Raw genomic sequence first — 24,362 nt, 5'->3', positions numbered from 1 at the left:
GAAGGGGAGGCAGGGGAGTAGGGGAGGAAATGATGCTACACCAATGCAGGATAGGTTTCGGTCCAATGGATCCACTTGGTCTAGTATATCACTAGAACTCTCATCTTGTATGTTTGTATATTTGTCTGTAAGTATATTTGTACCCAGTAGTATAAGAAAATAACTGCAGATGCTGGTACAAATCGATTTATTCACAAAATGCTGGAGTAACTCAGCAGGTCAGGCAGCATCTCGGGAGAGAAGGAGTGGGTGACGTTTCGGGTCGAGACCCTTCTTCAGACTGATGTCGGGGGTGGGACAAAGGAAGGATATAGGTGGAGACAGGAAGATAGAGGGAGATCTGGGAAGGAGGAGGGGAAGGGAGGGACAGAGGAGCTATCTAAAGTTGGAGAAGTCGACGTTCATACCACCGGGCCGCAAACTGCCCAGGCGAAATATGAGGTGCTGCTCCTCCAATTTCCGGCGGGCCTCACTATGGCACTGGAGGAGGCCCATGACAGAGAGGTCAGACTGGGAATGGGAGGGGGAGTTAAAGTGCTGGGCCACCGGGAGATCAGTTGCGTTAATGCGGACCGAGCGCAGGTGTTGAGCAAAGCGATCGCCGAGCCTGTGCTTGGTTTCGCCGATATAAATAAGTTGACATCTAGAGCAGCGGAGGAGGTGCAGGTGAACCTCTGTCTCACCTGGAAAGACAGTTTGGGTCCTTTGATGGAGTTGAGGGGGGAGGTAAAGGGACAGGTGTTGCATCTCGTGCGGTTGCAAGGGAAAGTGCCCGGGGTTAGGGTGGTTTGGGTAGGAAGGGACGAGTGGACCAGGGAGTTACGGAGGGAACGGTCTCTGCGGAACGCAGAGAGGGGAGGGGATGGGAAGATATGGCCAGTGGTGGGGTCCTGTTGTAGGTGACGGAAATGTTGGTGGATGATATGTTGGATCCGCTGGCTGGTGGGGTGGAAGGTGAGAACGAGGGGGATCCTGTCCTTGTTGCGAGTGGGGGGAGGGGGAGCAAGAGCGGAGCTGCGGGATGTAGAAGAGACCCTAGTGAGAGCCTCATCTATAATGGAGGAGGGGAAGCCCCGTTTTCTGAAAAACGAGGACATCTCGGAAGCCCTAGTCTGAAACACCTCATCCCGGGCGCAGATGCGGCGTAGATGGAGGAATTGGGAGTAGGGGATAGACTTTTTGCAGGGGACCGGGTGGGAAGAAGTGTAGTCCAGATAGCTGTGCGAGTCGGTGGGCTTGTAGTAAATGTCCGTCACTAGTTTTACTCCTGTGATGGAGATGGTGAGGTCCAGAAACGGGAGGGACAATAGACAATAGACAATAGGTGCAGGAGTAGGCCATTCAGCCCTTCGAGCCAGCACCGCCATTCAATGCGATCATGGCTGATCACTATCAATCAGTACCCCGTTCCTGCCTTCTCCCCATACCCCCTCACTCCGCTATCCTTAAGAGCTCTATCCAGCTCTCTCTTGAAAGCATCCAACGAACTGGCCTCCACTGCCTTCTGAGGCAGAGAATTCCACACCTTCACCACCCTCTGACTGAAAAAGTTCTTCCTCATCTCCGTTCTAAATGGCCTACCCCTTATTCTCAAACTGTGGCCCCTTGTTCTGGACTCCCCCAACATTGGGAACATGTTATCTGCCTCTAATGTGTCCAATCCCCTAATTATCTTATATGTTTCAATAAGATCCCCCCTCATCCTTCTAAATTCCAGTGTATACAAGCCCAATCGCTCCAGCCTTTCAACATACGACAGTCCCGCCATTCCGGGAATTAATCTAGTGAACCTACGCTGCACGCCCTCCATAGCAAGAATATCCTTCCTCAAATTTGGAGACCAAAACTGCACACAGTACTCCAGGTGCGGTCTCACCAGGGCCCGGTACAACTGTAGAAGGACCTCTTTGCTCCTATACTCAACTCCTCTTGTTACGAAGGCCAACATTCCATTGGCTTTCTTCACTGCCTGCTGAACCTGCATGCTTCCTTTCATTGACTGATGCACTAGGACACCCAGAGATGTCAGAGATAGTCCAGGTATATTTAAGGGCAGGATGGAAATTGGAGGTGAAGTGTATGAAGTCAGTGAGTTCTGCATGGGTGCAAGAGGTAGCACCAATGCAGTCGTCGATGTAGCGGAGGTATAGTTCCGGGATGGGGCCAGTGTACGTCTGGAACAGGGATTGTTCGACGTACCCGACAAAGAGGCAGGCGTAGCTAGAGCCCATGCGAGTGCCCATAGCTACGCCTCTGGTTTGGAGGAAGTGGGAGGAGTCAAAGGAGAAGTTGTTGAGGGTAAGAACCAGCTCTGCTCGGCGGAGGAGAGTGTTGGTCGATGGGGATTGGCTGGTTCTACGGTCGAGGAAGAAACGGAGGGCTTCGAGACCATCCTTGTGGGGGATGGAAGTGTAGAGTGACTGGACATCCATGGTGAAGATGAGGGAGTGGGGGCCTGGGAACCGGAAGTTATCCAGGAGATGGAGAGCATGTGAGGTGTCTTGGACGTAGGTGGGGAGGGATTTAACCAGGGGGGATAGGATGGAGTCGAGGTAGGTAGAGATAAGTTCGGTGGGGCATGAGCAGGCAGAGACAATGGGTCTGCCGGGACAGTTGTGTCAGCCAAAACGGTACACGATAGCGCAACAATTTTAGGCCCGCCTTACTTACCATTGGCCTGCGGTTCAAATGGTTGTTATATTTTAAAAGTTATTCACTTTTTAAACTTTAATAAATCCCTTTTCCACTCGCCCTGCCCGTCAGCCGCGCATGCGCAGTAATACCTCCGTGTTCGACGTCACGATGGGAACCTAACGTGTCCGCGCCTACGCAGTTGGGGCCCGTTGAGCTAATACTTACGTGTTCATCTTGCGTCACAACGGGAAGATGGCCACCGGATCTGCGCGTGCGCAGTTGAGGGAGAGCTGCCATTTTGAGATGGCCATTTTGAGATGGCCATTTGATTGCAGCGTGTCCACGGGCCGTCAGTGGGGGAGGGTTGCCTCAGAGGTTTGCACCCAACGGAGGAGAGTTGCCGCAGGAGAGGTTTGGACCCAATGGGCCCACGCCCGTCTAGTACTTCTATTAAATCTTCCTCCAACCTCCAGCATTCCAGAGAAAACAATCCAAGTCTATCCAACCTCTCCCTGTCGTTGAAACCCTCTAATCCAGGCACCATTCCAGTAAACCGCCTCGACACCCTCTGCAATGCCTCCACATCTCTCCTGTGATGGAACGACATGCAATATGAGCCCTTTTAGAATGGTATCCGGTTTTCATTATGTTTATTAACTTCTCTGTGTTTGATTCGTTGGTGTAAACTGTTCAGTATCAAAGGAAGAGGAAGGACATCAGTTTGTACTCGCTGGAATTTAGAAGATTGAGGGGGGATCTTCATCATCATACCATCATCATCATATATATACAGCCGGAAACAGGCATTTTCGGCCCACCAAGTCCGTGCCGCCCAACGATCCCCGTACATTAACACTATCCTACACCCACTAGGGACAATGTATTTTTTTTTTTACATTTACCCAGCCAATTAACCTACATACCTTATAGAAACTTACAAAATTTTTAAGGGGTTGGACAGGCTAGATGCAGGAAGATTGTTCCTGATGTTGGGGAAGTCCAGAACAAGGGGTCACAGTTTAAGGATAAGGGGGAAGTCTTTTAGGACCGAGATGAGAAAGTTTTTCTTCACACAGAGAGTGGTGAATCTGTGGAATTCTCTGCCACAGAAGGTAGTTGAGGCCAGTTCATTGGCTATATTTAAGAGGGAGTTAGATGTGGCCCTTGTGGCTAAAGGGATCAGGGGGTATGGAGAGAAGGCAGGTACGGGATACTGAGTTGAATGATCAGCCATGATCATATTGAATGGCGGTGCAGGCTCGAAGGGCCGAATGGCCTACTCCTGCACCTATTTTCTATGTTTCTATGTTTCTATGACATGTAGAAACAAGTCTGAAGAAGGCTCTTCACCCGAAACATCACCTGTCTATGTTCTCGAGAGATGCTGCCTGACCCGCTGTCACGGGTGGGCGGCACGGTGGCGCAGCGGTAGAGCTGCTGCCTTACTGCGCTTGCAGCGCCAGAGACCCGGGTTCGATTCCGACTTCGAGTGTTGTCTGTACGGTGTTTGTATGTTCTCCCCGTGACCACGTGGGTTTAAGTCCGAGATCTTCGGCTTCCTCCCACACACCAAAGACATGCAGGTATCCAGGTTAATTAGTTTGGGTTTGTATACTTGGTGTACGTGTAATCTGTCCCTAGTGTGTGTGTAGGATAGTGTTCATGTGCGGGGATCGCTGGTTGGCACACACTCAATGGGAGGATCACACCCTGCAGGAAAGAGCTGCCGAGCCGGCCCCATGCTCCTTGGACCGGGTGGACCACCGGGCTGGGTGGGGGAATCCGCCATGCCGGTCCCTGCCCGTCCCCCGAAGACCAGAGCCCCTGACGACAGAGTTGAGGACCTGTCCCTGTGGATGGAGCCGGCGGTGAAGAGCGAGGCCGGTACGAGAGGAGAGGGGACCCAGCGACGGGGGAAACGCCATGAGGAGGGGGGGCTAGAACAAGGGAGGACCCGGCATGTAACTTTGTAACTTTGTCGCTGCCCTTTATGTGGCGACTCTTTGCATACCTTGGTGTGCAAAACAAAGAATATCACCGTGACTTGTCATATGTGACAATAAATTATTCAGAAAGTTTAGTGATACAGAGCGTAAACAGGCCATTCGACCCTCTGAGTCCGTGCCAACCAGCAATGCCCACACATTAACCCATCCTACACACACGAGGGACAATTTACACTTATACCAAGTATACAAACCCAAGCCAATTAACCTACAAACCTGTACGTCATTGTAGTGTGGGAGAAAAACCGAAGATCTCGGAGAAAACCCACGCGGGTCACGGGGAGAAGGTACAAACTCCGTACAGACGGCGCCCGTAGTCGGGATCGAACCCGGGTCTCTGGCTCTGCAAGCGCTGTAAGGCAGCAACTCTACCGCTGCGCCACCGTGCCGCCTTTCAAAAAGAGGGAACAGGGTCTGGCCTACCTTGCCCCCCCCCGGGAACAAAGGTGGGCGGCGGGGGGGCGAGGAGAAGGACGTGGTGTGCAAGGAAGGCGATGGTTGGAGGCCCTGCAGCAGCCTGGGGCTCGCCTGGAACTGGGACGTGGACTTTGAAAATGGCGCCAGAACATGGCGGCTCCTGCATGCGGGCTCAGTGGACTATTTCTGCACACTTGCTGATCGGGTGTGTGGCAATATTCTAAGGGACTGTGTGTATGAGACCAAATTTCACTGTGTTAGCACATATTGCACATGTGACAATAAAAGCACCACAGAACCATTGGATTGTTAGCACTCAGCATGATGGTTTGTACCTTACCTTCCACTGTAGCTCCTTCGTTAGGGGTGGAGTACCCTTGCCCTTTCTTTTTAATCCTACGGATGATCCCCCCATCCTCACAGTCCGTTAAATCCTCCCCCTTGAAGTCTATTAGTTCAATCTGGAAGAAAGAGAAATCTCCATTAAAGTTGAAACAAAGCAAGATTTGACAGCGACTTCTTCAGACGTTAGACTTCAGAGGTACAGCGCGGAAATAGGCCCTTCGGCCCACTGAGTCCGTGCTGACCAGCGATCACCCCGTAAACTAGCACTACCCTACACACTAAGGACAATTTACAATGTTACTGAAGGTAATTAACCTGCAAACCTGTACGTCTTTGGAGTGTGGGAGGAAACTGGAGAACAAGCAGAAAACCCACGCAGTGATAAACTCCATACAGACTGCACCCATGGTCAGGATCGAACCTGGGTCTCTGGCGCTGTCAGGCAGCAGCTCTACCACTGCGCCACCGTGTCACTTTCAATCAGCTGTGAGCATTTCTCTCATCTTGATACCTGCGCTTAAAGACAAGATTCCAGATTCAGGTGCAGTTTGTTTTCCAGCTGTTATCAGGCAAATGAACCATCCTGTCTCCAGCTAGAGAGAGGTCCTGACCACACCCCCACCCCCCCCCACCCTCATTGGAGACCTTCGAACTGGATAGCACGCAACAAAATGCTTTTCACTGTACCTCAGTACACATGACAATAACAAACTAAACTAATCTAGAAAGTAAAAGATGGTAGACACAAAATGCTGGCGTAACTCAGCGGGACAGGCAGCATCTCTGGGCAGAAGGAATGGGTGACATGTTCACAAATTCACAAGTTATAGGAGTAGAGTTAGGCCATTCGGCCCATCGAGTCTGCTCCGCCATTCAATCATGGCTGATATCTCTGGCTCCTAATCCCATTTTCCTGCCTTCTCCCCATAACCCTTGACGCCCGTTCTAATCAAGAATTTGTCTACGTCTGCCTTACGTTTCGGGTCGAGAGCCTTCTTCAGACTGGCAGTCAGGGGAGAGGTAGGCACAGAGATAAGGAAGTGTAAAGTGTGAAAACGAGACATCAAAGAGGAGGCTATCAAGGAAAATGTAGAATAGACGATTGTTAGCTCAGAGAAGGTAACAAAGAATAGATAGACAGGATTCCAAAGCACTAATTGAGAGATAAACATTTTTTCTGAGTACATAGAATAAATAAAGGCCAGTGGTTCCTTCAACCCTTTAGACTTTAAACTTCAGACTAGAGATACAGCATGGAAACAGGCTCTTTGGCCAACCGAGTCCACGCCGACCTGCAATCTCCCCGTACACTAGCACTATCCTACACACTATGGACAATTTACAATTTACAGAAGCCAATTAACCTACAAACCTCTACGTCTCTGGAGTGTGGGAGGAAACCAGACCACCCGGAGAAAACCCACACAGTCACAGGGAGAACGTACAAACACTGTACAGACAGGACCCGTGGTCAGGATCGAACCCAGGTCTTTGGCGCTGTTAGGCAGCAACTCTATCGCTGCGCCACCATGTGGCCTCTCATGGTATCGGGATCACAGGTTCGTTGTTCATTGTTTCAAGGAGTGACCAAAATAACACGATGTTAAGTTTTTTAAATTAATTATAATGTTAAAGTATTATGTATTTTGTGTCCTCTCCAGTTTATTGTGTCTTGTTTAGTGTATGTTTATTGGCTGTTTTTCAGGACCATTGAGAGCAAGGTGGACCATTGAAGGAGAGACGGACCATCAAGAGCGAGGTGGGCCATTGAGAGAGAGGTGAACCATTGCGAGCAAGGTGGATCACCTGAGGGAGAGGTGGATGATCGAGGGAGAGGTGGACCATCGAGGTGGGCCATCAAGAGAGAGGTGACCATCGAGAGAGATGTGGACCATCGAGAGAGATGTCGACCATTGAGAGAGAGGTGAACCATCGAGGTGAGGGAGAGGTCAGACTAAAGATGGACCATCGAGGGGGGCCATCAAGAGAGAGGTGACCATCGAGAGAGATGTGGACCATTGAGAGAGAGGTGAACCATTGAGAGCAAGGTGGATCATTGAGGGAGAGGTGGACCATCGAGGGAGAGCTGGACGGTCGAAGCAGAGGGGGACCATGGAGGATCGAGGCGGACCACCGATAGAGCAAGGTGGACCGTCGGGAGTGTTGAGAGCGAGGTGTACCATCGAGAGCATAGGGGGACCCGCTCCGCACAGAACGAAGGGGTGACATGGCAGGGGCCGCCGGGAACAAAGGGGGACCCAGCGGGAGGGTGGGAGGGGGGTGAGACTGAAGCCACATGCGGTGGCGGGCAGACGATGGGACTGTTCAGTGAACGTTTGTAACATTTGTATGGTGATGCCAGTAGCATGGCGACACTTGTGTACTGCCTTGGTGAGGTTGTATTGGGTTGTATACAGAACAAAGCATTTCATTCTACCTCGGTACGTGACAATAAAGTGTCATTGAATCACTGGTGGACTGAAGCTGATCCTAGATGATGCTCAATTAAGGACGAATGCAAGGACAGTGTAGTATTTTAATTTAGTTTAGCTGAGTTGTGAGGTACAGCGCGGAAACAGGCCCTTCGGCCCACCGGGTCCGCACATTAATACTATCCTACACACACACTCGGGACAATTTTACTTTTAATACTATCCTACACACACTCGGGACAATTTTACTTTTATACCAATGCCAATTAACCTACAAACCTGTACGTCTTTGGAGTGTGGGAGGAAACCGAAGATCTTGGAGAAAACCCACGCAAATCCGCACCGCATCTCGAACGTAAAGACTAAAGTCACCCGGAGAAAACCTATGCAGTCATGGGGAGAACGTACAAACTCTGTAGACACCACCCATAGTCATGATCGAACCCGGGTCTCTGGCGCTGTAAGGCAGCAACTCGACTGCTGCGCCATCGTGCAAACAATTTTTTTTTCATATTTGATTTAATCTTTCTGGTAATACTTGCTTATTTGCTTTTTTCAATAGTCTTACAACAATTGGGCAGCGACCTTCAACGATTTGAGCTGAGTTCCAAAGGATTAATCTCAATAGATTTGATTGCAAAACTTTTGGGCGAATGAAGGTTTTTGGACCACGCTGCAGATTTGGTCGGTTGGCCACGGTGAAAATATTTCCACTGTGGGTGTAGACACAACTAACGTCATAAGAACTGGTTATTAATAATGTCAATAACTCGCGCTGAACTTCTTTACCCTGAAGTGTGATTGGAATTTGGAACATGCTGCTACGAAAACAGTTTGTTGAGAGGAACGTGGATGTTTACAAGGGAAAATTATTTGAGTCAGTGATGGGATGAAATCAAGGGTGCATTCCAGATTTCATAAATTCATAAACGATAGGAGTAGAATTGGGCCATTCAAACCATCCAGTCTACTCTACCATTCAATCATGGCTGATCTATCTTTCCCTCTCAACCCCATTCTCCTGCCTTGAATGAATGAATGAATGAATGAATGAATGAATACTTTATTGTCACACGTGTGTACGTCATAGAACTAGTGTAGGGGTTGGTCAGCTGGGACCCAGTAGGCTGAACATCTGCACACGAGGGGCAATTTATAGAGGCCTATTAACCTACAAACCCGCATGTTTTTGGTATGTGGGATGAATCCGGAGCGCCCAGAGAAAATCCACACGGTCACAGCGAGAGCGTGCAAACTCCGTACAGACAGCACCTGTTGTCTGGATTGAACCCGGGTCTCTGGCGCAGTAAGGCAGCAACTCTACCACTGCGCCACCGGGGGCAATGAATTCCACAGATTCGCCACCCTCTGACTAAAGAGATTCCTTCTCATCTCCTTTCTAAAGGTGCATCCTTTTATCTCTGAGGCCGTGCCTGCTGGTCCTAGACTCTCCCACTAGTGGGAACATCCACTCCACATCCACTCAATCCAGGCCTTTCAAATGTATTCATTTTTGGGAAGGGTGCACATCTTCAATATTAAGAGGCAAACATGGATACCAATCCTTGCAGCAGCCTGGGGCTTACCTGGATGGTAGTATATCGAGAACTTGGACCAGACTTTGGAATTTTGTAAATTGCCCCCAAAAAATGGTGATTCTTGCATGTGTGAGCTGTGCAAAAGGAATTTCATGAGTTCGTAAGTTCTCGGAGCAGAATTAGGCCATTCGGCCCATCAAGTCTACTCCGCCATTCAATCATGGCTGATCAATCTTTCCCTCTCAACCCCATTCTCCTACCTTCTCCCCATAATCACGGGGAGAACGTGCAAACTCCACGTTGGCAGCACCCAAGGTCAGCATGGAATCCAGGTCTCTGCCATTGCTCTTTAAGAAATAGTTAGACAGGTACAAGGATAGGACAGGTTTAGAGGGATATGGACCAAAACGTGGGCAGGTGGGACTAGTGTAGATGGCACATGTTGGCCGATGTGGGCAAGTCGGGCCAAAGGGCCTGTTCCCACACTGTATCACTCCATGACTGAATGGAGTAATGCTGAGGCTCTATAAGCCGCTGGTGAGGCCGCATTTGGAGTATTGCGAGCAATTTTGGGCAACATTTCCGAGGAAGATTGTGCTGGCCCTAAAGAGGTTTACGAGAATGATCCCAGGAATGAGTGGGTTAACATGATGAGCGTTTGTCGGCTCTGGGCCTGCACTCACTGGAGTTTAGAAGAATGAGGGGGGGACCTCATTGAAATGTACAGAATAGTGAAAGGCTTGGATAGAGTGGATGTGGAGAGGATGTTTCCACTGGAGGGAGAGTCCAGGACTAGAAGTCATAGCCTCAGAATTAAAGGACGATCCTTTATGAAGGAGATGAGGAGATATTTCTTTAGTCAGAAGGTGGGTGAATCTGTGGAATTCGTTGTCACGGAAGCCAAGTCAATGGATATTTTTTAAGGCCGAGAAAGGTAGATTCTTATATATAAGAAAATAACTGCAGATGCTGGTACAAATCGATTTATTCACAAAATGCTGGAGTAACTCAGCAGGTCAGGCAGCATCTCGGGAGAGAAGGAATGGGTGACGTTTCGGGTCGAGACCCTTCTTCAGACTGAAGAATTGTTGATTAGTACAGGTGTCAAGGGTTATGGAGAGAATGTAGGAGAATGGGATAGGGGGGGGGGGAGGGGGGGGGGGATAGATAAGCCATGATTGAATAGCGGAGTGGACTTGATGGGCCGAATGGCCTAATCCTGTTCCTATCACTTATGACCTCTATTTAGATTTGGGCATTATTGCTCAGATGTAACAAAATGGCAAAGTTCCAGCAAGGAGGCGTATCCAATGATCGCGGCCAGAGGTTGCTGTGAGAGTGAAGCCTGATGATTCAGGAGTGCAGCAAGCTGGATGACTTATTTTTTCTTATGATCAGTGTGGGCGTGCATGTCAGTGCTGAAGAACGGAATGTGTTCTGAAACAGCATTGGGCTAAAATGTCAGACGTCAAAACAAGCCAAGTATACAGTGTCCCCAGCGATGTGGACATGTCCAATCCCCAGACGTTAAGCCAACACTTTCCAAGCTCAGAGACACCAATGTTTAACAAAGAGAAAAGCTGAGCAGATCAAATGTACTTACAGTAAATACTGGTACAAGACATGGAAAAAAAATCAAAGTTTCCAAGAAAGTGTTGACTTCCTGGTCTCAGATATTAGATAGAAATCTATGGCTAATGGATATAATAACATACATTGGAGGCTTGTTGATCTTTTAAATCGTGAGATAAGGAATCGGAAGAAATAAAACAAGATTAATTTGGTCCAGGTTAATCTTGGTCCAGGTTAAAAGGCTGAATTCCTCAATAAATTACCTTTAATAGAATCATGGAAATATTTTGTTTTCCTCTTATTAGGCAAGATTTTTCACAGGGCTGGTTTAAACCGAAGATAGACACACAATGCTGGAGTAACTCAACGGGACGGGCAGCATCTCTGGAGAGAAGGAATGGGTGACGTTTCGGGTCGAGCCTGAAGAAGGGTCTCGACCCGAAACGTCACCCATTCCTTCTCTCCATAGATGCTACCCGTCACGCTGAGTTACTCCAACATTTTGTGGCTAGCCCTATCTTGTCAGAGTGACTCCAACCATTAGCTGAACATCAAAATTGGAGACCCTCGGACTATCTTTGATCAGAGTTCACTGGATTTTATCTCGCGCTAAACGTTCTCCACGTTATTCCCCATTATCATGCATCTGTACATTCTAATGGCTCGATTGTAATCATGGATTGCCTTTTTGCTGACAGGTTAACACGCAACAAAGGCTTTGTACTGTACCTCGGTACGCCTGACAATAAACAAAACAAAACAAAACAAAACAAAACTAAAATAAAGATAAAACTTCAGATGTTGGACATGTAAAATAAAAACAGGATATGCTGCGATTTCCTGACAGCCAGTGTGGTTTAGAGAAACAGGGTTAACATATCAGAACCAACATATTCTGTCTCCCATCAGCTTTTCCTCTCATCCTAATTCTCCCTGATTCTCCCTCTTTCGCTCCCCCTTTCTCTCTCTGCCTTCCTTCATTATAGAGTCGCACAGCACAGAAACGGGCCCTTCCGCCCAAGTTGCCCCGTGCCAACCAAGGTGCCCCATCCAAACTAATCCCAGTGGGGGACTGGGAAGTGAAGGGGAAAAAAAAGTGGGGTCGGGATGGAGGGCTTTGCTAATTCTCCGGTTTTAGATAACCAACCTTGAGGCAGAGATAGAGAGATTTTTGATTACTACGGGTGTCAGGGGTTATGGGGAGAAGGCAGGAGAATGGGGTTGGGAGGGGGAGATAGATAGATCAGCCATGATTGAATGGTGGAGTAGGTTTGAGGGACCGAATGGCCTAATTCTTCTATCACTTATGATAACCTGCAAACAACCCCCCCACCTTTTCCTCCCCCTTCTTTTCTCCCCCTCTCTCTAACCCCAACTGAATACGCACCCAGTTCTCTCTTGCCCCTTCCCCTTGGCTCCTTCCACCTATACTGTAAGTGTAGGAAGGAACTGCAGATGCTGGTTTATACCCAAGATAGACACAAAGTGCTGAAGGCACAGAGGGTCAGGCACCATCTCTGGAGAAAAAGGATGGGTGACGTTTTGGGTCGGAACCCTTCTTCAGACACGCCCACCTATATTCCTTCCTCGTGCCTCTTCTAATCTTATCTCCTTATCTCAAATTTTTGGTCTTATGATCTCTGGGTCTTGCCCAACCATCTGCCAATGATTCCCCCCCCCCCCCCCCAACTTGTACCCAGCTTTGTCCTGTCACCAACTCTCTTGCACCTGTCTCCCCCACCACCACAATCAGATTGAAAAAGGTTCCCGACCAAAATCGTTGCTTATCCATGTCCTCCTGAGATGCTGCCAGACCTCTGCTGAGTTACTCCAGCACTATGTGGATTTCAGAGGAATATATGTTAGTATCGAGTAACAGAGGGGAGGCACAGCTGTGGTAGAGCTGCTGCCCTAGAGCACCAGAGACCCTGGATCGATCCTGACTACGGGTGCTGCCTGCACTGAGTTTGTACGTTCTGCTCGTGGCCGCGTGGATATCTCTGTATATCCACTTCATCCAAAATGATCTCTTGGCGCTTGTGATGGCCGTACAGACAGCATCCGTGGTCAGGATCGAACCCGGGTCTCTGACGCTGTAAGGCAGCAACTCTACCACTGTGCCACTGTGCCACCTTGTAAGGTGTTACAGCAAGCTCGTATCAATCCTGAAGTACAAGTTCAAGAACAAGCTCGGTTAGTTTAGTTTAGCTTAGAGATACAGCATGTAAACAGGCCCTCTGGCCCACCAAGTCCGTGCCGACCAGTGATCCCCACACACTAACACTATCCCACACACCAGGGACAATTTACAATTTTACCAAAGCCAATCAGCCTACAAATCTGTACATCTTTGGCGTGAGGGAGGAAACCGGAGATTCCTAGAGAAAACCCACGCAGGTCACGCACAAACTCCGTACAGACAGCGCCCGTAGTCAGGATCGAACCCGGGTCTCTGGCGTTGTAAGGCAGCAACTCTACCACTGCGCCACCATGCTGCCTTGTAAGGTATTGTAGCAAGCTCATATCCATCCTGAGATGTAAGTTCAAGAACAAGGCAGACCTACCTCAAAGAGTAACACTGAGTTTGAAGGGACTTCAGGCGGGCTTCCAGCAGCTCCATAGGCATAGTTTGGTTGACAAATCAACTGGCAGATCTCCCCTTTCTTCATCGAAGCCACACCCAGATCCCATGCTTTTAACACCTGGCCTGTAGAAAGAAATGTATATTTCTGTATGCACTGTTTTTAAGTATATAATTTCAAAAGCACGTTTAGTTTTGTTTAGTTTAGTTTAGCTTAGAGATACATGGATAGGACAGGTTAGGAAGGATATGGACCAAGCGCAGGCTGGTGGGACTAGTGTAGCTGGGACCTGTTGGGCCGAAGGGCCTGTTAGAATAGAATAGAATAGAATAGAATAGAATAGAATAAATGTATGAGCCAAATATGTAGACATTCAAGGAATTTGCCTTGGTGCCTTGCTCGCAAGCAACAACACGACATACAGTTTCCACACTGTATCACTCTATGATGCTATGACTCTATCCCTCTGAGAGATACAATGTGTAAACAGGCCCTTCGGCCCACCAAGTCCGTGCCGACCAGCGATCCCCGCACACTAACACTATCCGACCCACTGGGGACAGTTTACAATTTTACCGAAGCCAATTAGCCTGCAAACCTGTACATCTTTGGAGTGTGGGAGGAAACCGGAGATTCCCGGAGCAAATCCATGCGGTCACAGAGAGAGCGTACAAACCTCCGTACAGACAGCGCCCTTAGTCAGGGTCAAACCTGGGTCCCTGGCGCTGTGAGGCAGCAACTCTACCGCTGCGCCACCGTGCCGCCCACAAGTTGGTGTCCATGTTGGGATTCTCCTGGGCCTTGTGCTCAGGACAGACCTGGCAAATTTTCCACATTACAGGAGAGACTGATTATAAGTGCAGTGAGTGGTGGGCTGCATATCATCTGCTGTCCAGTACTGCAGCCAGGACGTTGTCAGGCCCCATTGATCACAGTGTATTCATTTTTTCCCCCAATTATATCAAATGAAGCAAAACAAATTGAATGAAAATCGCCTTTTATGATGTTGGTGACCTCAGGATGTTACATGATTACAGCATTTCAAACTGGGGCTTGGAGTTAATTATGTTTAAACAGTGAGCATTTGTTTTCAATTCAACAGCGGTGAATGGGGAGCATGCGGTCTGAATTTAAAGTGTTTCAGATGCCACGATGTTGTTGAACACAGCTCCCAAGTCTGAACTTCCACCAACTTCGTTCTCTTTCATCACAGAGCGTTTTCTTTCTGAAACACAGTCAGATGTTTGAGGAGGCGACTTTGCTCTCGTTACTTGTGGCGCCGCGGTAGAGTTGCGGCCTTGCAGCGCCGGAGACCCGGGTTCGATACTGACTGCGGGCGCTGTCTGTACGGAGTTTGTACGTTCTCCCCGGGACCTGCGAGGGTTTCCTCCGAGACCTTCGGATTCCTCCCACACTCCAAAGGCGTACATGTTCGTTAGGTTAATTGGCTCGGTATAAATTTAAATCAATGTAAATCGTTCCTAGTATGTGTAGGATGGTGTTAATGTGCGGGGATCGCTGGTCGGTGCGGACTCGGTGGACTGCATGGCTCTGTGCCTCTAAATTAAACTAAAGTAAACTGGATAAAACATTGATCGATTGATGCTGAGAAAATGTTGGAACTCAAGTAGTAAACATAGAACAGTACATCACAGGAACAGGCCTCTTGGCCCACAATGTCTGTGCTGAACATGATGCCAAATTAAATTAACCTCCTCTGCCATATTCCTCCACCCTCTGCATATCCAAGTGGTTATTTAAAAGCTTCTTAAACACAACTATTGTGTCTGCCTCTACCACTACCTGTGGCAGCACATTCCAAACACCCACCAGTCTTTGTATTTGCCCGCTCATCTCCTTTAAATTTGCCCTCTCTCACCTTAAACCTGTGCCCTATAATATTTGACATTTCCACCCTGGGATAAAGTTTCTGACTGTCTACCGTATCTATGCCTCCCATAATGTTACGGACTTCTACCAGGTCTCTCCTCAGCCTCCGACAGCCCACAGTCTCTTCATAGAACTCCCTCGGACTGTGAAGGTACCGGGCAGTGTTTCACACACATTCACTGCCCATCCCACTTACTGTCAGCTTTGTTCCATCAAATGCATTCTTTTCCCCCCTGGATAGTCAAATCATAAAGTTGATCGTGTTGACTTTGCCCTTCATTTCCCAATCGTGTCCTTTATTAGATGAGGTGAGCAAATTGGTCTCTCCATTTGAGCCACCATTTCTCTTTTGACATCCTGTGCTTAGTTTAATTTACTGTAGAGGTTCAGCATGGAAACAAGGCCTTTGACCCACCGAGTTCCCACTGAGTTCCCACCAGCCAAGAATCGCCTATTCAACTATCCACTCAGGGTGGCAGGGTGGCGCAATGGTAGAGTTGCTGCCTTACAGCGCCAGGGACCCGGGTTCGATCCTGACTACGGGTGCTGTCTGTACGAAGTTTGCACGTTCTCCCTGTGACTGCTTGGGTTTTCTCCAGGTGCTCCGGTTTCCTCCCACACTCCAAAGACGTGCAGGTTTTTAGGCCAATTGGCTTCAGTAAAATAGTAAATTGCCCCTCGTGTGTGCGGGGATAGTGTTAGTGTGCGGGGGTCGCTGGTCGACGCGGACCCAGTGGGCCGAAGGGCCAGGTTCCGCACTGCATTTCTAAACTAAATTGAACTAGTTCTATGTTGAACCACTTTCTCAATCACTCCCAACACATTAAGGACAATTTACGGAGGAAACCAGAGCACTCAGAGGAAACCCGCGCGGTCACAGGGAGAACGTGCAAACTCCAAACAGACGGCAGCTGAGGTCCAAGTCGAACCGTTGCACATTGGGTGCTCGATCCTAACAAGATGGAATGGAACATAGAGGCCTCTAGGGGTCAGTGTACAAAGCGACACAGTGGTGCAGCTGTTAGCTCTGCAGGTTCAGAGTCGCTGGTTCAATCCTGACCTTGAATGTTTTATGTGCAGAGCTTACATGTTCTCCTTGTAATGCTGTGGGTTTCTCACACATTGTAAAGGCATGTTGGCAGATTAATTGGCTATCGTAAATTGTTGCTATTGAAAGTAAATGCGAAGAATCAAAAGGGGAGTTGGAGGTCAGGGTGGGTGGGGATCAATGACATCGTCTTTCGAGGAACCTTCTGGCCTCCACCCAGAGTGGAAAATGTAGAGTCAAGGAGTCACAGAGTCATACAGCGTGGAGACAGGCCCTCCGGCCCAACTCCACAGGCAGGAAGAAGGGTGATAATATCTACGGTTAGGGAACTTGACATTGAGTCTGAAGGACTGCAACATGCACAGGTAGAAGATGAAGTGAAACACTGCACGGATTGGAAATGAGACAGAGATGGGGTTAGAGGGTGGGGCAGGGAAATTGGCAGCTCTGCGTGGAATGGCGATGGGGAGAGAGATGGGATTAGAGGGAGAGCAAATCGCTGAATATGAAAATCCACAAGTGCTCTCGTGTAAACACAAGCACAACATACAGAGAGTAGAGTCAACGAGAGTCAACATACAGAGAGTAGAGTCAACGAGAGTCATCATACAGAAGGTAGAGTCAACCAGACATAGAATCATAGAGTGTGGAAACAGGCCCTTCGGCCCAACTTTCCCACACTGACCAACATCTCCCATCTATACTAGTCCCACCTGCCTGCATTTGGCCCGTATCCCTCCAAACCTATCCTATCCGTGTACCTGTCCAATTGCTTCTTAAACGTTGCGATTGTCCCTGCCTCAACAGCCTTCTCTGGCAGCTCGTTCCATACGCCCACCGCCCTTTGCGTGAAGAAGTTACCCCTCAGGTTCTTTCCCCCTTCACCTTAAACCGACGTCCTCTGGTTCTCGATTTCCCCCACGCTGTGCGTCCACCCGATCTATTCCGAAGGTCTCGGGAGATTTAATGTAAGAGTTTGATATTACCAAGGAACTGACGAGAGAGAAAACTCCTTCCAGTGCCTGGGGTAATCAGCAATCACAGGGTTAAGAAGATTGCCCAAAGGATATCGGCAATTAGAACTTTTTCCTGCAACAAATACCCTTGATCTGGAATGGCTGATGGGCTCTAGGAATCGAATTCAGTTGCAGCATCCAAAAGGGAAATACTGAAACAGAACTCTTTGTAGGATTGTACGGAAGGAACAGAGCAAATGGTCTGCCATGGGCGTTATAGGTCAAATGGTCTTTTGTGCTCAATGACGCACAAAAGAAAAACTAGATGTTGGGATCATGACCGCCAAAGAAACTAGATGGTGAGTTAGTGGCCGCCCAAGGAGTCAAGTTACCCTAGGACTCCAGCTATCAGAAGCTTGGCCGGGCAATGCACTTCCACACAGGAACACGTCTGTCAGCAAGTAAATCCTTTGGAGAGTATCGCATTTCTTGTTGCCATTCCTCTGCACTCACATTGACGACTTATCAGTGACTGTGCTGGAAGAGAATCAAATCCCTGAACTCCATTCAATATGCGGTAGAATGTACTGAATCATTGATGTCAACTCCCTCAAGTAAATTTCGAATGTCCCTTCCAATGTTCACCCTCTTTTTCCATGCTCACCCCTAGTTTGGTTTAGTTTAGTTTAGTTTAGTTTAGCATAGTTTAGCTTATTATCATGCATGCCAAGGTACGGTGAAGAGGATTTTTGTTGCGTGCTATCCAGTCCGCGGGAAGATTACATGATTACAATCGAGCCGTCCACAGTGTGCGGATCCAGGATAGAGGGAATAATATGGAGTGCAAGATAAAGTCCAGTAAAGTCCGATTAATGATAGTCCAAGGGTCTCCAGAGAGGTAGATGGTAGATCAGGACCACTCTCCAGTTGGTGATAGGATGGTTTATGTTGCCTGATAACAGCTGGGATGAAACTGTCCCTGAATCTGGAGGTGTGTGTTTTCAAACTTCTGAACCTTTTGCCTGATGGGAGAGGGGAGAAGATGGAGTGACCAGGGCAAGACTGGTCCTTGATTATGCTGGTATCCATACTTGTTCTGATGGCTCTTTGAGTACCTCCCACATTTTGGACACTGAGGTATCGTTAAGTAGCAGCTTCTAATGCACTTTATTTTGCTGGAATATTAGTGCTTACGTTTGACTTAGTGGGTTGTAGTGCATCACTAAGAGTGTGATGGGCCACAGCCCAAATGATCTATTTGCAGATACCACTGACATACGTTCCTCTTCACAGTCATCATTATTTCCTTTTCCAATGCTGTAATCCTACCCTGCTTTTGTTTTTAAATTCCACTCATTTAAAAACTCTGCCAAATGGGAAAGTGGAGCTGCATTTGTGTCATTCGTTACGCCCTGTTTCAGTGACAGCTATGATAACATTTGTCCATATATCCGTTTCTACCTTCATCTGCTTTATTAGAGTCATAGAGTCATACAGCGTGGACCCACGCCCTTCGGCCCAACTTGCCCACACCAACCAAATGTCCCATCTACACTAGTCCCACCTGCCTGCGCTTGGCCCATATCCCTCTAAACCTATCCTATCTAAACGTTTCTTAAACATTGCAACAGTACCTGCCTCAACTACCTCCTCCAGCAGCTCGTTCCATACACCCACCACCCTTTGTGCAAAAAAATTACCCCTCGGATTCCGATTAAATCTTTCTCCCCTCACCTTAAACCTACGTCCTCTGGATCTCAATTTTCCCTCGTCTGGGCAAGAGACTCTGTCCGTTTACCTAATCTACTTCTCTCTTTTGTATGCCTCTACAAGATCATCCCTCATCCTCCTGCACTACAAGGCCTGCTCAACCTCTCCCTGTAGCCCAGCCCCCCCCGAGTCCTGGCAACATCCTTGTAAATTTCCTCTGCACCCCTTCCAGCTGCACAACATCTTTCCTGTAACATGATGCCCAAAACTGAATTGAGTACTCTAAATGTAGACTCACTAACTGACGTTCCATGTACAGAGTTATGTCTTTCAGTTCCTTCTAACTCCTTTGAAGTCTATTTTCTAGTCTTTGCTCCTTCTGCCTTCCAAACTCTTGCCTGCCCCAAATTTCCAGTTTCGATTAATTTTCCTTGTAAATCAATGTTCCGATTGTCATGACCTACAGAACCCCTTTTGAACCTTGCCCGAGAACAACTGAAGAACAAATAAGTGGAAGAGCAATAATGAGGAGCAATGGAGGTTAGCCCAAGCAAGTGTGAGATGTTGCACTTTAGGAGGTCAAATGTAAGGGGAGTAATATTACTGATGGCAAAACCCTTAACAGCATTAATGTGCAAAAGGATCTTGGGGTCTAGGTCCATATCTCTCTGTATGTGGCAACATGATGAGACAGAGTGGTAAAGAGGGCATCTGGTATGCTCACCTTCATTGATAGTGCATTGACTATGAGAGTCAGGAACTCATTATGTCTTTGGTTAGGCCACCATTGGAATATTGCATTCAGTTCCAGTCGCCCTGTTCCAGGGATGCTGCCTGGCCCGTTGAGGTATTTTATGTCTTCATTCATTTGAAGGTATTTTCTACTCATTCAAAACTGGTGTGAGTACAAAGTGCTGGTGGTGTTCAGTGCAAATGACGTGCCACATCAGATGCAGTCAAGAGGCAGATAGGGAGGAGAGTTGAACGTAGTCAGTGTCCATGAGGAATCTGATGTACTGATTTTGTGGGTCACACCAGTGATAGATCCTTGAGATTTACCGTTGGAAGTTGTGTAAGATCAGGGGGGAGATCATTTTTGCTGATTCCACTGCTGTGATTCGACTGTACTGCATTTCCCAGGGTTACAGGATGAATGTAAACACAAGGAACACTGCAGATGCTGAAATCTTGATCAAAACACAAAGTGCTGGAGGAACCCATTGAGTCTGGCAGTCGGGGAAGAGTGGGCAGTCTGAAGAAGGATCAGTCTGAAAGGTCACCTGTTGTCTATTCCCTCCCCAGATGCTGCCTGACGTGCTGGGTTCCTCCAGCGCTGTGTTTGATGCTGTGAAGTTGGGCGGACACAATCTTTGCATCAGACTGTTAACTTCAAAAATTAAATAATGCTTGCACTCTTGAATCTACGTTTTGCTTTTTCCCGCAGGGACTGATTTGCGAAATCACTTACCTTTCCCCAGATCAAAAACAAATTGCTCATTTCTGTCTTTACTGGAATCAAATTTTCTTCCGTCTGGCAGGGTGCCGGTATAATGGACAAAGACTTTGTCACCGATCATGGGAGTCTCTCCATCAGTTCCTGCCTTCTCGACAATCTAGGAAGACAATGGAAAACATGACTCAATGGAAATCTAAAGATGTGGCAAAAAGAGTAACAAAGACCCTGTGCAAAATGGTTACTCAACAGCAAAGCTTTATCCATTTTCTTTCACAGAAGGTGGCCATTTGGCCCACAGAGTCTATGTTGGCCCTGAAAACATTCTCATCGTTTCCATTCCCCCCACATATTTCCATCCAACACAAGCTCTCTCAAATGCTCATCAACTCTTCACACAGATGGTAGTGGGTGAAGGGAATGAGCTTTAGTTTACTTTTGTTTTTTAGTTTAGAGATACAGAGCAGAAACAGGCCCTTCGGCCCATCGGGTCCATGCCGACCAGTGATCCTGCACATTAACACTATCCTACACCCACTAGGGACAACTTTTTTAATAGTTTTTTTACATTTAGCAAGCCCATTAACCTACAGACCTGTATGGTTTTGGAGTGTGGGAGGAAACCGAAGATCTTGGAGAAAACCCACGCAGGTCACGGGGAGAACGTACAAACTCCGTACAGACAGCACCCGTAGGCGGGATCGAACCCGGGTCTCCGGCGCTGCATTCGCTGTAAGGCAGCAACTCTGCCGCTGCGCTACCGTGAGCTGCCAGAAGAGGTACATCACACATCCCCACTACACATCCTCAAGGAACATAGGTACCTCACCTCATCACCAGTCAATTCACTTAGTACCCATCTTCTGTGTAACCTTCCCTGTCTTACTGCCCCTACCCAGTATACCACTGGATGTAGTGGCAAAACTATTGCCTGTGGAGGAGATTGCAGGTTGACCTTCATCAGCCCTGAGCCATTTTTGGACTGGGCTGATTGCCAGGCCTACATCCTCACAGATTCCCACCCATGCACAGACCAGTGCTGGCACAATTCTTGTAACTTGTAACTTTGGGATGGAACGGTGGCACAGGGGTAGATCTGCTGCCTTACAGCGCCAGAGACCCGTGTTCGATCCAGACTACGGATGCTGCCTGTACGGAGTTTGTACCTTCTCCCTGTGACCATGTGGGTTTTCTCCGGGTGCTCCGATTTACTCCCACGTTCCAAAGAATTGCAGGGTTGATTGTAGGTGAATTGGTTTTGGTTGTAAGTTGTCCCAAGTGTGTAGGTTGGTGCTAGTGTACGGGGATCGCTGGTCAGTGCAGACTCGGTGGGTCAATGGGCCTGTTTCCGCGCTGTACCTCTAAACTAAACAAAATTAAACTAAACTAGCGTGGTTGGTTGGCATGGAGTCGGTGGGCCGAAAGGCCGGTTTCAATGTTGCATTTCTAAACTAAACAAAGTCAATGAAGGACAGCATCGCGCGGTGAACCTCCATCATCAGGGACCAAAATTCGCACTCTCGACTGAAAGATACGGCTGTGCGGGTGGCTTGTCAATGGGCTGCTCTCCAAATTGGCTCAGATCCTGGATGACATTGAGAAGCCATTGGAGTCGTCCCGCAACCCGTCATCCCTCTCCTGCAGCCGACCTTAGGGGGCGGAGAAGATACCACCACCCACCCCCATCAGATTTAGTTCAGTTTAGTTCAGATACAACGCGGCCAACCATGTCCGCGCCGACCAGCGATTCCAACACATTATCCTACTCGCACTAGGGACGATTTACACTTCTGCCAAGCCAATCGACCTACAAACCTGCACGCCTTTGGAGAGTGGGAGGAAACCGGAGATCCCGGAGAAAACCCACGTGATCACGGGGTACAGAGAGCACCCGTACATACTCCGTACAGACAGCACCCGTAGTCGGGATCGAACCCGGGTCTCCGGCGCTGCAAGCGTGGCCAGGCAGCAACTCTACCGCTGCGCCACCTTCTTTATCCTTACACATAATGACAAGTTCGTTTTCAAATAAGATAAGAAAGCTGGCAAACATAGACGTAACTTAGAGCCTGATTTGCAAATGTACATTCTGTCCTTGCTTTTATAATTCCCTATGACCACATTCATAAATGAATCTGCCTCTGTAATGGTATCCTCTACTCTCCCTCTGGTGGTAAGCACCACAAAGCCTTCATTGATTAAAGGGTTTACTTTAGTCTTAAGACAGAATTAACTAAGAGTCCCCATTTGGTATGCAGAGAATGGGATTTATGTTGGAGGACTGATATAAAGTTCAATAGATCTTTACAGATATGCAAATGGAGAGGTACCAATCTGTGTGATCTCTTCCTGCATAAATGGGGACTGTCAAGCATTTCAATGAGGTCTTGTCTCAAGTAAAAAGTACAGCACGTAGCTTATCTCATTCGCAATGCTGGCATAAACTTAGAGACTTCCTCTGTCTCCCTTAATATCTTGCCCCCTCATCTGAATCCTTGCATACCTGCGACTTAAGACTTGATACTTGAGAATCTTGTTTTGACTGTGGAGAGGGCTGTGACTGAACAAAGTAGTTCTGAATGATTCATTGTTGGCCGAGGGGAACATTTCCATAGCATCGTCTGCTTTGACCTGTCGTTTTCACACCTTGCCCTTCCATATGTCTCGACACCCTCTCCCCTAACTCTCAGTCGGAAGAAGGGTCTCGGCCCGAAACGTCACCCATTCCTTCTCTCTCTACTACGCTAGCTAGTAGAGTAGTAGCTCTACTACTAGCTCCGGAGTACTAGCTACTCCAGCCAGTAACTGCCTGGCCCGCTGAGTTACTCCAGCACTTTTGTGTCCATCTTCGGTGTAAACCAGCATCTGCAGTTCCTTCCTGCACAGCTCTGACTGAAGGCAGACTCCGCCTGTTTCAGCAGCTTTACCCTCGATCCCGGGGAAGTTACACGACCTTCCGAGCTGCGTGCCATAACGGTCAGCCAAATGGAGATTGTGCTCCCGTCCTTCGGCAGCCCACAACGCACACTGACAAGGACAACACTGACCTTGCAAACTCTAAACAAAACCTCCCTGTGTGAGGAGAACATGCTGTGGTGTAGTACTGCCCAGAAAATCAAGAACCATGCTTCACCGTGCTATCAGTGCAGAGACACCTTCAGTTTAGTTTATAGATACAGCGCGGAAACAGGCCCTTCGGCTCACCGAGTCCACTCCGGCCAGCAATCCTCGCACATTAACACTATCCTACACACACTAGGGACACACACTAGGTAACCTGTAGGACTTTGGAGTGTGCGAGGAAACCGAAGATCTCGGAGAAAACCCACGCGGTCGCAGGGAGAATGTACAAATTCAGTACAGACAGCGCCCGTAGTCGGGATCAAACCCAGTTCTCCGGCGCTGCAAGATCTGTAAGGCGGCAACTCTACCGCTGCACCACAGTGCCACCAGCTATGAGGAGCAGAGGAGGTAGAATACATGTAATTTCACTCTTATCTGCTTAGGACCAGATATGGATTTTCACCTGAGGACAAGTGGCTTTAATGTAGAGAGACAGCGTGGAAACAGGACCTTCCTCTGCCAACAATGGACCATTGTGGGCTCCACCGTTCCTTGATCATCGTTGCTGGCTTTGATTTGTCCTTTTGCATATTCATTGTCCTTTCATTCATTTTTTCTCAGTACCTTTTCATATCTCTCGTTTCCCTCCCCCCTGACCCTCAGTGTGAAGAAGGTGTCTCTACCCTTGATTTGTACAGGTGTAAAGGGGTTATGGG

The 24,362-nt window shown here is 48.3% G+C and overlaps 1 protein-coding gene across 2 annotated transcripts in view; it reads right to left on the bottom strand.

The window, feature by feature from the left end:
- Positions 1 to 24,362, bottom strand: part of LOC144605325 (peptidyl-prolyl cis-trans isomerase FKBP5-like) — a 62,328-nt gene that overhangs the window by 21,872 nt on the left and 16,094 nt on the right. For both annotated transcript variants that reach the window (XM_078420450.1, XM_078420451.1), the window contains exons 2-4: positions 20,599 to 20,743; positions 13,509 to 13,651; positions 5,398 to 5,518 (exon numbers count right to left, since the gene is read on the bottom strand). In XM_078420450.1, coding sequence (XP_078276576.1) covers positions 5,398 to 5,518; positions 13,509 to 13,651; positions 20,599 to 20,743 — 409 coding nt within the window. The remainder of the gene's footprint in view (positions 1 to 5,397; positions 5,519 to 13,508; positions 13,652 to 20,598; positions 20,744 to 24,362) is intronic.

Source organism: Rhinoraja longicauda, chromosome 24 (genome assembly GCF_053455715.1).
Source record: "Rhinoraja longicauda isolate Sanriku21f chromosome 24, sRhiLon1.1, whole genome shotgun sequence".
In the NCBI taxonomy this organism is placed as follows: Eukaryota; Metazoa; Chordata; class Chondrichthyes; order Rajiformes; family Arhynchobatidae; genus Rhinoraja; species Rhinoraja longicauda.
The sequence above is the reverse complement of the archived record's forward strand: the minus strand, read 5'-3'. Positions and strand labels throughout refer to the sequence as shown.